Below are 17,108 nucleotides of genomic sequence, written 5' to 3' on the forward strand. Positions count from 1 at the left end.
TTCCATAACAGACACTGAGGATACAGCAATACAAAACGAGTTCTTTCCCTCAAGAAATCTGTCCTCTCCTTTTGGAGAAAGGACTATAAAGCAAAATGCACTATGGTGCTATGGAGGAAGAAAAAGCCAGTGAAGGGGACAGAAAACTTGCATAAGCACAGGCTGCAATGTCTCATTCAGCAGTTGGCAGGTGGCAACACAGGATCAAGCCCTACAAGGTGTGACTGGCGCCTGGTGGATGGGTGGAGCATGTTCCAGGAGGCCGGGACACACAGAGTGTTCACATTCTGGCACATTTGAGGGGCCACCAGTGAGCCGACATGACTGAACAGTTTATGAGAAAGGGTGAGTGAAGACAGGTTATGGGCTCTCCAGTCACTGTAGGACACTTGAAACAAGCGAAACTGGAAGACAATGGAGGGCTTCAAACTCTCAGGAGACAAAGCAGCACCACATACTAGTGATGGCAGCGCAACCAGATGGCCAGAGCAGTGGTGTGCATGTAGCTGTCACAGGAGGCTGCTAGGCTTCTATAAAACCAGGCTAAGGCATTGTAGGAATAATCTATAATAATTCTAAGAGCTTTAAGAAACCAGCAGCTACTCTTAAGACTCTAGGACACTGGCAGTGTTTAAATCCATGAGACCAGAGAGGATGGTGGGAGCAGAAAGAGAAATGGTCAAGGACTAGGCATGGGACCTCCAGTTCCTGGTGGCCCTTGAAAGAGCTGGCTGGTGAGATTTGAAGAGAATGCAAGGAGGGAGAACAAGCCTGGAATCCTGGGAGTCAAGTGAGTTTCAAAGGGGGAAGTCAGCCGACAGTACCAAGTGATGGGTCAAGTAGGCGAGCACTGAGAACCTTTAGCCTAAGGCTATTACCTACAAATAAACAGGTATTTTTCCTTTCCAATTTTTCTTACATTACTGCATGGACCAGGACCGCAAGGAGAACCCCAAGCACAGTTCTGTTGCTAGAAGTATGGCAGCATGGAATGTTAAGTACCCAAATCAGTTTGAAGACACACCTTCTTTTCTGTCTGTGGAGATGGTCCCATGGCTTTCTGCTGTTACTTACTTACTTACTTACTTCTAGGAAGCTGAGGTTTGGGGGCACACAGTTGGTCAGCCAGGCCAGGCACCCTAAAGTATCTGCCAGCCACTAAGCTGAATCAGGCATAACGGAGTACGAACACTGCCACAATCTGTACTTAGACCTGCTGCCGAGTTCCCATCAAACACTACCACCACCCACAGCTCCACAGCTTGAGGAGCTCTGAGGAAAGTGCTCTGACTCTTAAGGGATGAACTGTACAGGACAGGCATCCCCTAGGAGGGAACCAGATCTATCAGGAGTAGCAGGCTCAGCCACATGGGCAAAGAGCTGGGCCACACTCTCTTGCCCTGACTATGGTTCTTGCTCTGAGGTGGGAATGGCAGTGAAAAGTTTCCTTTAGGGACTTTGCAGTCACTTCTGATGCTTTCACAAAGCTAATATGAAATGGATGAGGCCAAGACAGCCTGATCTGTAAGAGGGACAGCTCTTCCCATAATTGTGCTGGTCCCAGCAAAGGCTCCGTCTTTTAGGCTACACAGTATTGTTTCCCTTCACCGAATATAGTTACAGGTCTCTCAAACAATTGCAAACCTGTCTGTGAAGTGAGTTTTCAGGTCACCTCTGTGATACTGAGGTATACAAAGTAACAGAGCTGCCACACAGTACGGTTTTGAAAGGATTTCCCTCCTTGCTTACTGCCTATCAGAGAGGGTGCCTTAACATTACTTGCCTGCTGGCTTGAACCTAGGCATGATGGTCCCATCTGGCAACTTACGCCATTACAAATTTCAACAGATCTAACCACTTTTATCCATTTTTTTTTAACCAAAAACATAAAAAGCTCCCCAATGGGAGTATGCATATACTACCAGAGGCTCCAGTTGCTCAGCAGCAAGACATAAAATTCCACCCCATCATGAATGTGGATGGTGGTAGCGGACCTGCATGGTTCTTGCTTCATAGCAGCCACATCACCAGGGGCAGAATGCCAAGAAGCTGCCCAAGGCCTACACTGCCTAAGACTATTTGTGAATTAAGTACAGGTTCCCCGGGAAGTCTACATTCAGCTGAGGTGCTCTCCTCATCCTGTCGGGAGCAGGCAAACTGATGGAAATGGAAGGCACTGGAGTGAGAAGCCAGTTCTGCCTCACACCAGGCAAGGCAGGCTTTAGTGTCGCTCTCCGCAAGTGCCAAAAGTAGGTAGGAAAGGGGCCAGATTTAGCTCAGTGGTGCGGCCCAGCCTGCCTTGCAAGCACAAGGAAGGTCCTGAGTTCAATTCCCAGTACCCGACCCCCAAAAGCAGAAGGATGAGCTCTGAGTCTTTTCACACAGCTCAATTCTGTGTGGGCAGGAAGGCTTTATTACCTGCCCTCCCCCAGCCTGGGGTGACTTCCTTGCTCACGGTGGTGGAGCCCTTCTTCCTAGTAACACTTCTTCCCAATCTGCCCTGGAGCTCCATGGACACAAAAAGGGTTTGCAACAAAGGCATAAACATCATAGCTGACCATTTAAGAGAGAAGGGACCTTTGCCTTTGCAGTGCCTGTGGAACTAAAAGAGCCTGTTCTTAGCTCTCCAACTGCAAGGTTGTTCTTTAAACATACAGACAAGTGCTTCTCTCTCATTTCTCTAAATTCTACCAGGAAGCCCTACGCAATGAGGGAAGTCCTACAAAGAAGTCTCAGGGGCAAACTGGTGATGACTGATGGCTCTAGTACACTGAAATCAAGCTTGTACAGGCAGGGGACAGCATTTTGCTGACAATGGGTCTGGAGGACTCAATGGAGAACTGTGGTTGTGCATAGACTGGAAGTGGATGGGGCTGAGCGTTCTAGATTGGCTTATTGGGGTGTTTGGGGGTAGGGAGATGTAGCTCAAGGGCCTGACTTGTAGCCTGAAGTTTCTGCTGCTCCTGTTTGGAAAAGGAAATTTGATGCCTTCCACATCCAATCTTATCTTCTCCAGCTTCTGTGGCTCCATTTCCAAGTTCCCTTAGCTTACTGCTTGCCTTTTGCAACCTTACTGCTACTGCCCTACCACCTGCTCCTGGTGCTCTTGTGCACTGGACCTGTATGGCGTCCTGCTACTCAAAACTTAGGTCTTCACAGTGCTTTTCACCTAAGCCATGCCCCAACACTTTGGCCAGGACAAGCCAGCCACTTTCGGTTTTTCAGGGGAACAAACTGACAGGATCACCAGTCTTGTGGTTGAGGAGATTCCAGGGCTGGTAACTACTGCTGGCTGCTCTCTCACTCAGGTGAGGCCACAGGAAGCTAGGTATAGTGTGCCAAGACAGTCTCATGCTCTGGGGAGGCACAGAGAGCAGGAATCCTCCACAGGGACCTTTTTCATGCTGATGGGGCTCAGGTCCGACTCACTGAGGCTCCAACCTTAGAACTGGCTGTGGCCACAGTGACTTGGCAGGACTGGGGCCTGGAGAGCACTCATCTGACTGCTGTCAGGATCATGCTGACCTTATCAAATGAAGTGAGTGTTTTCTGATCTTCCTTTCATCATCAAGGTCTGTGAAAAGTGGAATTATTTCCTCTTTAAATGTTCAGCAGCTTTGGGCTAGCAAGTTTTGGTAGGGATGAATTTTAAATTATAGTTTCCTTTACAAAGGATTATTACAATTTTGTGTTGATTGAGAAAGCTGCATTCCTAAAGGGATTTGGGATTTGTCAAATTCTTCTAAACTGCTGAATATGTTGCCATAAGGCTGTTCATAAGGATTTCCGGGGTGTGGTGCTGCAGCCCGGGCTCAGGGCATTGTGCATGCTGGGCACACACTGTCATTAAACTATACCTCCAGTCCCCATAACTGGTTGTTTCCATTCCTTTCCTTTCTTCAAATGGAAGTGTTATCATTGACCTTTAACCTTTTTCTATTGTGTACTTAAAGACACAGATTTCCTTTAATGCTGTACATCACATTTTTATTGTTTGGTGCCAAATATACTCTAATTCTCACTATGGCTTTTCTTTTCTAACACACAGACTATCAAAAAGATTAGCTCCCAACTATTTGGGGGACTTGCTGGTTACCAATGTCTAATTCCATTGGGCTTAGCGACACAGCCTGTCTGATTTCAATTCCTGGCAATCCAGTGCGTCCTGCTTCACAGACCGGCAGTATTGTCTGTCTACTACGGTGAATGATCTGTATGTATCAGAAAGCACAAGTAGAGTACCAGAAATACAGATTTAGCTATGGACACTATGGTTCAAATCTTTGGAATTACTAATTTTCCTCTGTTTATTAGTTACTAAGCATATCAAAAATCTGCAACTGTAATTGTAAACTTGTGTCCTTTCTGATCTTATCAATCTCTGCTTCATGTACTTTATATATGTTCGTAGGTACATATATAAATAATGTGCCACTGGACATAGCACAAGGTCACAGGGGACTCTGACAAGGTTTGTTTGGTTTTGTTTTTTGAGACTGGGTCTCACTATGTAGTTCAGACTGCTCTAGAACTCACTGTGTAGCCCAGGCTGGTCTTGAACTCACAATGATCCTCCTGCCTCAGCCTCCCAAAGTGCTGGGATTACAGGCATGTGCCACCACGCCCGGCTCTCTGACAAAGTTTGAATGGGCTGATGGATGCAAGAGCTTGACTGGAAAGGCTTCAAGAAAACAGGAATGGAACAAGTTAATATGCTAAAAGCAGGCCTTTCAAGAAATTTTGTTATACCAGAAGAGAGAGAAGTAGAGTGCTGAATGGAAAAATGAAGTCAAAGCAAAGTTTAAGATAAAAATACTAGTATCTTCCGTGGGCTGATGAAGGATCCATCAGAGATAGAAACTAAAATGCAAGAGAAATGCCTAGCTTTTGCTAGAAGGACAGTCCAGTCACAACCCTGTGGACACACTTGGTTACTTACGAAAATTATCTAATTTTGTCTGGAAATTATCTACTGACTGCCTTTATTTTTCTTGGTCAAATAGATACCAAGAACATTTTGCTTGAGCAGAAATGTAAGGAAGTAGGTACTGCAAGCTTGAGAGAGAAGATACACTTAGTTGTCCAACAGAGTGAGAAAGGGAATAGACTGTGTACATACAGGATGACTTATGACTGCATGAACAACACACCAAAGGCAAGTACTGACCGAGTTGCAGGCGTTTGCGCGTTCTATTTTAGAAAGAGCCTTCAATTCAGTATCAAATACATTCATCTTCTCTACCAGGCAAGTGAGAGCAGTCTCTGTAGCTTCTCCAACTTTTTCATACACACCTTTCGCCTGTATTGATGAAAAGCATATAAAATGGGTAAGTCAACAAGCAGATCTCTCTTTAAAAAAATTTTTTTTCACAGATTATTCTACTTTACACTATAGCAGATCACCCAGACAATTAAAAATGTACTCAGAGTTCAGGAATACATATTATCTTATCTATGAAATAGTTTTGTAACGGTATTTTATTAAGTAGGTTTTTCATTTCCCTTCCACTAATCACAGTATATATTACTTCACTTAAGGGTAGGTAAAAAGCCACTGATCGTAGTATTCTTTCAGGGAACTTCCAAACAGTAGGTTTCAAATTCCAGATCAGTGATTATTTGAAGAGTTAGTATTTTGAGTGACTGGGCCTAGCTTGCCTTGAAACAGAAAGCAAAACATCTATTTCCATTATTAAAAAGAAAGCTAGCTTCAGACGTGTGATTATGTGATCCCTCTGCCTGTCTCCCAAACAGCTTGGATTACAGGTGTACACTGCATTGGCTGGCTGGTTTATATTATCATATTTATTGTAAGCATCATCAAAACAATCTTCTAAGTTTGTCCAAAAATACACTGCTAGCCATCTCAAAAGAAAATCAGTACCTTAATCCCTTTGGGAAACATTTTCCAACCTGGATTTTACTCATTTGTGTAATAACCATGATGTCAACAGTTGAGGATGTAACATACAATTCTTAGTCAAGAAACTGCAACACTCAGAGATCTATGAATGGCTCTCAATGAAGGGGAAACTAAAAGCAGAAACTGCTTTCAAAAGGTGGGAAGGAAAACTGGATTTTTCTTCCAGCCACCCCATCCTTAAACAAGAAACTCTGAGCACTAGCCTCTCTTTTAGGAAAAGGCTTACCTCATTGTAATCCAAAGCAGAGTCATTACAAAGAGCACAAATGGTTGCTAATTCTACAAGCCCATCATATTGATGACATTTTATTGGTTTATCATCTTTATGCCTGTCAAAAGAGAAAACACTTGAAGCAGTGTGATAAACACTATTGATTTTCCCCTTAATTAATAACAAAAGTGGAATTTTGAGGACAGCAGTCTAAAATGTTATTTTTAAAAATTTGAGTGACAGCTCTTTGAAATCTAATGTTAGAGCTGGGCATAGTGGCGCACACTCAATATCTCAGCATTCAGCAAGCTCAACAGGATTCAGCTGAAAAGACTGCTATGAGTTCAAACCCAGCCTGAACTATAGGGAGATCCTTCTCAAAAAAAGAAAAAAAGAAATCTGAGGTTATGGCCAGGTGTGGTGACGCACGCCCATAATCCCAGCACTCTGGAGGCTGAGGCAAGAGGATGGCTGGAGACAAGCCTGGGCTACACAGTGAGTTCCAGGTCAGTCTCAACTACATAGTGAGACCCTGTCTCAAACGACAATGACAACGACAATGACAACGACAAAATCTGAGGTCATGTATCAGTTTAAAAGTCAGCCCTGGAGCCGGGGATTTAGCTCAGTGGTGCCACCACCTGCCTCACAAGTGCAAGGTCCAGAGTTCAATCTCTGGAACAGCAACAACAAAAAGGTCAGCCCTGGATTTGATTTCTAGCATAACAAAAACTAAAATTATAATGCTAAAAAAATCTGATATTGGAGTTAATGTTAGACAAAAGCTAAGCACAAATGCACTTCTGACATACTAACTTCCTACAATGAATGTGATCATTGAAGTACTGGAAGAATGCACTAATAAAGATTTAAGAACAACAAAAAAATCTTTTCTGTGACACCAGGAATCATTCAGTAAAAGTCCAAAATTCTTAGTGACATTGTTCCACCACTGATATCAATGAGGAACAGAAAGCCTACTGGATAATTTGGACTAAAAAATGGAGCCAATGATGATGACTGGTTTACAATCCCCTCCCCACCTTGCCACAGTACTGGGGATTGAACCCAGGGCCAATGCAATGAACTACAACTTCAGCTCTTTATAACCTTTCTTTTTTTTTTTTTTTCCTTTTTGAGTTCATGATGGCCTTGAACTCACTATGCAGTCCAGGCTGTCCTAAACTGTTAGGAGGTGATTCTCCTGCCTCAGCACCATGCCTGGCTTGTCTTCTTTTCCAAAGTGTGTCATTTTTTTTAAGGCATTCCTCTAAAGAGTGTCAACTTGAGCCACATTCATTCATTCATTCATTCATTCTACTGTGCTGTGCTAAGTTACATTCCCTGCTCCTTCATGGCTTTCCAGAACTCCTTCAAACCATATGGACACTACAATGCCACAGTGGATCCTGTACATGATGAGGAGGGTGGGTTACTCACACTTCTCCAATGGGTGCATATGTTGAGCCAGTTATGGTGAACTCATTAAGGGAACAAGTATCACCTTCAACTTTGTCCAGAATGAACATCTGTAGGAAAGAAAAGCAAACAGTATGTATGTAGTTATTTATTCATAGCATAACGGTATTTAAAAGGTGTAGATATGTATTTAAAAATTGCAACTTGTCAACTTACAGGGGTAAAACTTATTTTTTGAACTGGACTTGAACTCAGGACCTTGGGCTCATAAAGGAGGCACAGTGACCACTGAGGTACATCATTCGCCCAAGAAAATAATTTTAATAAAACTCCCTTAGGTTTGGCCTTAGGACTGTCCCTTATTTAACTACTGTTATACATCACCATTCCATCCTACCTTTCAGCTAACAGTCATGCTGAATCACTAATAAACAGACGTGGCACCAACAATGCAGGCAACAACCACACCGAATGGGAAACACAAGAACTTTGGGTCAGCAAAAGGTCAACGCCAGTGACTGGTTATTCTAGAATGCTCAGAATTCCAAATTTACACTGGCTGGCTAAGAAACTGACATTAGGTAGTCCTGTCTCAGAGCTAAGCATAAAAGCTCGGGGAAAAAATAAACTCCCATTTCAGAGTTGCATAAACACTCCCTGAGTAAAATCAGACAAGCGGCTTCTCAGCACCACCCCACTTACTTTATTGTAGCAATCGCTCATGTTCTATGAAGGTGCCTAACTCCATGTATACAGTGAGGAGCCAGCAGGGCTAAGTGAACTGCTTTCCCCAGACAGTACCAAGGGACTCGTGCTCAAGAACCTGTTTTCTCTTTCTCCTCCTACCCCTCTCTTTGGTGGTGCTAGGGATCAAACCAGGACCTTGTGCATGCAAGGCAAGCAAGCACTACCATGAAGATTCAGCCCTAGCCTAGCAAAGAACCAAGCAGCGGGGCGTGAGGGTGCACGCCTGTAAATCCCAGCACTCGGGAGGCTGAGGCAGGGGGATCACCTAGGCTACATAGTGACTTAAGACCAGCCTGAACTACATAAGGAGAGCCTGTCTCAAAAAAAACAAAAGCAAGTGGCATGGGCTATTTTTCTTAAAGATGGATTTTTGTCCTGATTTGTAGCTGAGGCAAGAGGTCTGCAATTTCAAATCCAGCCTAGACAATTTAACAAGACCTGAAAAATTCAAGAAAGCCAGGTGTGGTGGTACATGCCTGTAATCCCAGCACTGAGGCTGAGGCTGGAGGATCACTGCGAGTTCAAGGCCACCTGGGCTACAATATTGAGTTCAAGGCCTGCCCTCAAAACAAACAAAATTTAAGAAATAATTTTTCAAGGAGGAATTTTTAAAAATGTTAAACAAGAGGCCACTTTACACCGTAAAGAACACAGCTTCCACAGGATTTAAAAAACTGGCTCATTTATATCTTAAAATACATTCCACACTGGGCGTGGTGGCACACACCTATAATCCCAGAATTCGGGGGAGGCTGAGGCAGCAGGAGGATCACTGTGAGTTCAAGACCAGCCTGGGCTACATAGTGAGTGCCAGGTCAGTCTCAACTATACAGTGAGACCCTGTCTCAAAAAAAAACAAAAACAAAACAAAAAACATTCCTTTGCTTCATATTCTGTTATATACTAATTTAATTCCAAAGTCTTCATTTGAAAAGCAGACTTTTCAGAACTAAATCAATTCTGGAAAAGAACTAAAATCTGAGATATCATATGATTAAAAAAATAAAAATCAAATATGGAATTTAAAACACTGATGGCTCTTAAGCAAAGATTCTAGTTCAAAGAAGTTTGTCAAATGAATAAAGGGTCTGTGTTCAAGGTTACATATAGCATGATCAAGTCCTGCCTGCCATATTTTTATAATAGCTACAGATACCTAAAAAACGAACCTCATCAAAAATGCTTCTTCCAGGGTCAAGGATTTAGCTCAGTGGTGCCACACCTGTCTGGCAAGTGCAAGATTCTGAGTTTGATTCCAATGTACCAAAAGACAAAAATAAAAACAACAAAAAAATGCTCTTTTTGCTGGGTACCCCCCTCCAAAAACAAAACAACAACCAAAAACCACGAAAAAACAAAATTCTTTTCACCGGGTGGGTGTGCAGGCCTGTAATCGCCACACCCCAGAGGAAGAGGCAAGAGGACCATTGTAAAAGTTTGAGGCCAGCCTGAACTACAGTGAGGCCCTGTCTCGGAAAAAAAGGGAACAGGAATGTAGGTTGGTGGCACAGTATCTGCTGGGCAAAAATTAAGCCCTGAGTTCAATTCCCACTACCAAAAAATAAACAACTCTTTCTTTCCAAAGATGTCTGGCATTTTACAGAAAACCCAGAATTAATGGTGTTCAAGGCCATGCAATTAATTACTGAGTGGAAGGGAGAACTGAGTTTACCACTTCCCTGTAAAAATATTCATCTTTATTGCTTATAACAGTAGTATGGGCTGGGGAATAGCTCCACTGGGAGACTGTTCTCCTGGCATGGCAAGGGCCTGGCCTTGATCCCCAGCATTACAAAAACAAACCATGATATGACCCTTAGACATACCATTTAACTTCGCTGTCTTAAGTTTTGTAACCTGTTCACAAGGACCACCGTATAATTCAAACAGTCATATGTGAAAACAGAGCAATTGCACTAAGTATCAGAGCAAGTGGGCATTATTACAATACACTACACTGTTTCTTTAATGATACTTTATTTCTAACATGTGAAATTCTTTGGGTCTATAATCAGTCTAAAAAGTTCTAGAAGACACTCAAGACCTCCAAAGCACATTAGCTAAATGTGCTTAGGCATTTATACTGTGAGCAGGTAAAACATTTAGATCTGCAGGACAGAAACCTGAAAAGTCAATAGCCCTGCAAGAAACCTCCTGTGGAATACAGATTGCCAATAGCTTTCTATTGGGAAGAACACTTAGCTCAGAAAATGCAGCCTTTCTCTTTGCTATAAGAAAACATTTAAAATCAAACCATTTAAAGGAGAACAAAAATATCTTATAATTAACTAGGAAGTTGAAAAAAGTTTAAAGATTACAATTTCATACTGCTTTCATGAACATTAACAACTGTTCTGAGAAATTAAAACTTCTATGCTAAGTTTCAACAATTTATTGGGAGACACTAAACAGTAAACATGAAATCCCTTTCTCTTCTGAAACCACCAGTGACAAAAATGGCTTCCACGATGGCTCATGCCTGTAATTCCAGCACTCGGGAGGCTGAGGCAGGAGGATTGCTGTAAGAAGGTGACTGCTTGAGAGCTGTGATGTCCCAATCTACTTCAAATTATCTGTCCATTACCTATTAAGCTGGGTTTAGTCTTCACAAAACTGGGAGAAAGGCGTCTCAAACCATCCTGAGCTCAGCACAGTGGCACATACCTGTAATCTTACTGCACTGACTCACTCTGGGGAGGCTGAGGCAGGAGGATCACCTCTTGGGCTAGTGACCACAAGGCCAGCCTGAACTAAACAGTGAGACCTTGCCTCAAGAAAAAAACAAAACTACCTACACATAAACATCATGAATTTAAAATTGGCTAGATGAACACTCACAGGGTTTGACGCTGAAAGAGAAAACAGTATTATCTAAAACCTGGAGGTCAGTCCAAGAGAATGACTGTGTCTTTTAATGTCATAAAGAATTATTACTTAAAAGGCCTGCTCTTGGAAAAAATCTAGCATTGTTTCTGCTACAGTGGGGGCCCCTATTATGTGAAGGCATGGATTTGTGCTCTCAGAAAAACAACATGTAATTTTACTTCCTTATAGGTTATCAGTTTTATAATCTATCCTGGCGGTCCCAATATTATTTCCTTACATTGTCTTTTAAAGCCAATTTTACAGATTTCCTTGCTAATGAGAAATAAAAACTGTCTACATTCAGTATTGCATGAGTTATGTATACTCCTACTATACTGACTTGCACTAGCTTGTTTCGGTAAAGTCTAGGTAAAGAGAATTTTCCTGAGACAAGGTATGCTGCCCAGCCTGGTCTCAAACTCCTGGGCTCAAGAGAATGTCTCATGTCAACTTCTTGAGTGGCTAGGTTTCAGGTAAACAGCACTGTGCCCTACTTAAAATTAATTCTACAAAAGAACATGGGCTTGGAGTGCAGCTTAATGGTAGAGCACTTATTAACATGAATGATGTCCTGGGTTCTGTCCTAGCACCACAAAAATAAAACAAAACAAAACTTAATTACATCATTATATTATTTCTTTACATCTTTTTACACTACTAGTTGAACCCAGGACCTTAAACGTGCTAGGGAGCCGATCTACCACTAAGCTATATTCCCTGCTCCCAGAGAATCCCTTTTTCTTTTTCTTTTTGAGACAGTGTCTCCCTACATTGTTAGGCTGGCTGCAAATTTGTAATCCTGTCTGCTTTTCAGGAAAAAGCATGTATCCTCAAATATGTTACAGAAATAACAAATCAGGACTTCAGGTAAAAAGTTACTAGCTGCTTCCTCTGAAGCTTGTTGGTTGACACACATACATCAAGAAAGAGTCAAAGAAATAAAGCTTCTGGTTAACTGGCTGGTAGAAGTCATGAGCCATGAAGCTATTTTTCATTTCTTAAAACAGTTTCAGAAAGCCGGGTGTGGTGGTGCACACCTATAATCCCAGCACTTGGGAAGCTGAGGCAGGAGGATCGCTGTGAGTTTAAGGTCAGCCTGGGCTACATAGTGAGTTCCAGGGCAGCCTCAACTACATAGTGAGACCCTGTCTCAAAAACAAAATTAAAAAAAGTTTCAGAAATTAAATAATTAATTCTTCTCAAGTACTAAGTTGGCCTAAGCCTTACATAGAACAGTTTCAAATTCTAAATCTAAAGTTTTGGTAGCACAAAGGTGTACTTTGGGTACAAACAGAGCCACAGGAGAACTTGAAATAAAGGATTCCCTTACCCTGCAGACTGACATCTGATTTGTAGTAAGTGTACCAGTCTTGTCTGAACAGATAACAGAAGTACAACCAAGGGTTTCCACAGACGGAAGACTTCGAACAATGGCATTTTTCTTTGCCATTCTGCGAGTTCCAAGGGCCAGGCAGGTGGTGATGACAGCGGGCAGACCTTCAGGGATGGCTGCAACAGCCAGTGCCACTGCAATCTTAAAGTAGTAGATAGCTCCTCGGATCCAGGAGCCCCCGTGCACTGGATCATTAAAGTGCCCAATGTTTATGATCCAGACTGCAATGCAAATGAGAGAGATGACTTTGGAAAGCTGTTCCCCAAACTCATCCAGTTTCTGCTGAAGAGGTGTTCTCTCCTGTTCCGTGGCCACCATTTCATCTCGGATCTTGCCAATTTCAGTGTTAACTCCAGTTGCCACCACCACTCCCATGGCTTTCCCAGCAGCAATGTTTGTACCCTAGGGAGAAGTAGAGGAGAACTGCTCACAAGATCAATACGTCCCAACTTAAACAACACTGACCAGTATAATTCAGACACTGCATTTTGATCAGGGCACCCTGATTCCTCAACCTACTCTACCAGGGACATCCCAAGGCTGCAGTGACAGTGAATAATCCCTCATGCAGGCAGCAGATACCTGCCACTCCCCAAACCTGGCTCGGATCCCACACAGTACCTTCCTATCCAGCTCCACACTGATCTCAGTTCACAATGTGGAACAGCCCTTGCAGGTTACCTTTGGGCTTTGCAGCACTCCAACCCTTCTGCATTCTCAATTTTTCAAACCCCATCTCTGCCTCCAACAGTGCACCCTACTCTACTTCTTCCTCTTTTTGTACCAGGAAATGAACACAGGTACTCGCTCTTGCCAGGCAGACGCTACATTTCTGAGCTATACTCTGGGCCCCTCCCTGCCCTACTTCTGTCAGCTGTAAGAAGGGCAATCAGCCTCAAATGGGCGATCTTGAAGGTCAGCACTGAGTCAATGCCACCAAGGCTGAGTGTTTTCTTTCCACCTGCTTTAATTCCTAGTGTCAGAAAGATACGGCTTTGTTATTTCCACTGTTACTCGATGGTGCATTACTTACTGTGGGATAATTAATTAAGCTCTCTCACTAAAGCCCACGACTTGAAAAACCATTCTAGATTGCAAGCAACCAAAATTCATGCATCTTTGCACTATTTAAAAAAACTTCCAAGTCAACAAAGAGTGAAATAGTAAAATGAACATCCACATATTCTTCACTCAATTCAACACTTAGTGATGTGCCACGCTTGCCCACACACTCTCCAAACACACCTCTTCACCATGAACCACAAACAGCAGCAACATCCACATCATTCTGAAAACACCTTTCACTGGCTAAAGGCTTTCCCAAACACATCTACTTTTCAAATGTTTATAGATACAAGCTTAAACATGTTCGACCTCAAAAACTTGCCAATCAAAACAAAAGACATTTAAGTCACACATTCTACCACTGTATTTCATTGGTTTGTGTGGTGGGTTGGGGATGGATTCTAGGGATTGAGCCCAGGGCCTTGTGCATGCTAAGCATGTGCTCTGCAATTGAGCCACACCCCTGGCTCTGGCTCTGTTAACCAGTATTTTCTGACAGCTAAGACTGACCAGAAAGAGTACCATTAGTGTCCTTTAGAATGACAGACGATACTTTCAAAAAGTCGGATCACTGAAGGTACATCAGAGGATCTTTGAAACTTTGGGACTGTCTCTAAATAAAATACATTTGAAGTTTGACATGGTGGCGCACACGTGTAATCTCAGCTACTTGGAAGGTTGAGGCAGGAGGATTACATTGAGGCCAAGCTAGACAAGGAGACCCTATCTGAAAATGAAATAATACTTCAGTACTCCCTGGATTCAAATCCCAGTACAAGACCCCTCCCCCATAAAAAAGCTTTTGAGGGGTTGACTCAGTGGTAGATTAAGTGCCTAACATGTTTGAGGCCCTGGGTTCAATCTTCAATACCACCAATACCCACCTAAAATTTGATAAAGCACTTACAGAAAAGAGCATATTCTTCTTATCTTGGTTGACAGCGCGTGGGTCAGGGACAGGGTCAGTGTGCTTGATGACTGAAACAGACTCACCTAAGCAGGTTGTGAGACATAAGGGACAGTTAAACCTGGGATGCCTCATCCACACCAACCCATTGCCATCCCTAAGACACTGTCAGTATGGGAGAAGGAACAAGCAGAAGAAGAGAACTAGGAAAATTTAGTAACAAAAACTCCACAGCAACAAATGTCAGGATTAAAAGCAATGCACTTTCAAAATAAAGGGGCTTGGGCCGGGGATTTAGCTCAGTGATTCCAATGTCTGCCACACAAGCCCAAGGTTCCAAGTTTGATCCCCAGTACCAAAAACAAAACAACAACAACAACAACAACAAAACCCATCCAAAAAAACAAAAACAAAAAAAGGGGCTTAATTTTGAAATAAAACCCCAATTACCTCCCTTTTCTGGAATAATCACTTTTATACTCTGAATATTTGACAAAAGATACGATTTCTCAATTAGCCTAAAACTACAGTGTGTGATGATTTAACAGAAGAGGACACCCCAGACCCTGAAAATTTTCACACGTAAAATCCAGCCACTGCCCCAACATTTATACCTCAACTGCTTGCAGCTTGTTGCTGCTCAGGGGAATTTTACCAGATAAGCCATTCATCAAAACAAAATAAAAAGGGGTCAAGGTTATGCACTCACTATCTATATATTAGCTGCTTTCAAACACTGATAATCAGATAAATTTCAGAGCTTTTCTATTTAACTCAGGTTAGCATTGTTCCTAACCTTAATCTGACAAGCTTACTTCCAGTTCATTTGAACTCTCCACCCTACATTTTATCTGTATCACACAAAAATGGGAAAATGTTCCAAGGAATTACAAATGCAGGAATACAAACTCCAGGTAATTCAACAGTTACTTTTTTTGGCTACTTTTGTTAAACTGTACAATTGCTAATTGCAAATTATGTTAGATGTAAGATTAGAATTCTTCTAATGAGAAAAATTATAGCACTTGGGTCTATTTTTCCTGCCTGGAAAAAGGGCAATGATTAAGTAATTCACTTTCCACAGAACAGGGAAGCAACATTCCAACCTTAAGATTACTTTTGGTAACAAAGGAATTGGTAACCTTTTAAAAAATTAAATCAGTGATTTTATATTAAAAACAAACTTTTAGGTTCTGCCACCAGCCTCACAAACGCAAGGAATCCAGTTCAATCCCTGGTACCTGCCCCCCAGAAAAAACTTTTAGGTCCGAGGATTTGACTCAGTGGTTCCACTGCCTGCCTCACAAGCGTTAAGGGCCCAAATTTGATCTCCAGTACCAAAAAAATGTTTTTGTTTTAATTAAAAAGATAAATAGGGGCAATGAGATACAAGCCCGTGTTTAAAACCTGTATTAGCAACACGCTTAATTGATAAAGCAATAAGAAAACCAGTCTCTCAGGATCAGGCGGGATACCAAGGGCTGACTATACTGGCATGGACATGACAAAGCAATTCCTCAGTTTTCAGGAACTTTCCAGCATGTAACACTTACCAGTAAGAATAGACTGGTCAACTCTTAGAGTTGTAGACTTGATGGAAGTTAATCTTATATCAGCAGGAACTTTGTCACCAACTAATGGGGGGGAAGAAAAGCAGTAAAGTGAACTTCTGTTACCACATTACCTAAAGGTTAGTTTGTTTCCAAACCTAACACAATTTTTTGGGGAGGTGGGGGGTTTGAGACAGGGCCTCACTATGTAGTTGAGACTCAGCCTGGAACTCACTATGTAGCCCAGGCTGGTCTCGAACTCACAGCAATCCTCCTGCCTCAGCCTCCCAAGGGCTGGGATTACAGGCGTGCGCCACCATACCCGGCTCAAATCTAACACAATTTTTAAAGGAAATAAACAACCTATATACAGTGCAGTATGCCAGGTGTGGTGGCAAACACCTGTAATCCTAGCATTCTGGGAGGCTGAGGCAGGAGGATCACAGTCTGAGTAATTTAACAGTTGTGTGAGACCTGTCTCAAAATTTAAACATACATTAGAAAGGAGCTGAGAATGTAGCTCAGAACAAAGGCCCTGGGTTCAACCGCCAGGGTCAATAAGTAAAGCAAGCAAGCATTAAAAGTAAAAAAAAAAAAAAAGTTTGACAATATATGTACGCTCAGACCTGAAAGCTTCCGCTCTGAATATTTTGCTGGGGTTACAGTGCAGCCTGTGCCACCAGGTTTGGATTCTCCTTTTTTAATAGTGCTCTAATTTTTTAGCTTTGTCTTTTTAGTTTTTTTTAGATAGGGTCTCACTACGTAATTTAGGCTGGCCTTAAGCTTACTATGTCACCCAGGTTGGCCTCAGGATTACAGCTGTGCGCCACCATACCCTGCAACAGTGCCCTTTTAAATGATGCTAATTCACACAAAACAAACACAACATAAAACTATACAAATAAGAACTGTGAAATCAGACATTGTTGGAAAGGATGTATGCAAGCATACTTATTCAGCATGACCATAAAATATGGAAATTCCCTAGAATCAGACAGACAACTTATTAGGTCTATGCGCAGAGTCAT

The 17,108-nt window shown here is 42.4% G+C and overlaps 1 protein-coding gene across 2 annotated transcripts in view; it reads right to left on the reverse strand.

Moving 5' to 3' along the window:
* The window catches only part of Atp2a2 (ATPase sarcoplasmic/endoplasmic reticulum Ca2+ transporting 2), a 60,597-nt gene that overhangs the window by 11,094 nt on the left and 32,395 nt on the right, over positions 1-17,108 (reverse strand). For both annotated transcript variants that reach the window (XM_010604418.2, XM_033762446.1), the window contains 6 exons: positions 16,084-16,164; positions 14,531-14,616; positions 12,496-12,960; positions 7,575-7,663; positions 6,150-6,252; positions 5,168-5,299 (listed from right to left, as the gene is read on the reverse strand). In XM_010604418.2, the coding sequence (XP_010602720.1) occupies positions 5,168-5,299; positions 6,150-6,252; positions 7,575-7,663; positions 12,496-12,960; positions 14,531-14,616; positions 16,084-16,164 (956 nt within the window). The remainder of the gene's footprint in view (positions 1-5,167; positions 5,300-6,149; positions 6,253-7,574; positions 7,664-12,495; positions 12,961-14,530; positions 14,617-16,083; positions 16,165-17,108) is intronic.

Source organism: Fukomys damarensis, unplaced genomic scaffold (genome assembly GCF_012274545.1).
Source record: "Fukomys damarensis isolate Sample0158 unplaced genomic scaffold, DMR_v1.0_HiC HiC_scaffold_12, whole genome shotgun sequence".
Classification (NCBI taxonomy): Eukaryota; Metazoa; Chordata; class Mammalia; order Rodentia; family Bathyergidae; genus Fukomys; species Fukomys damarensis.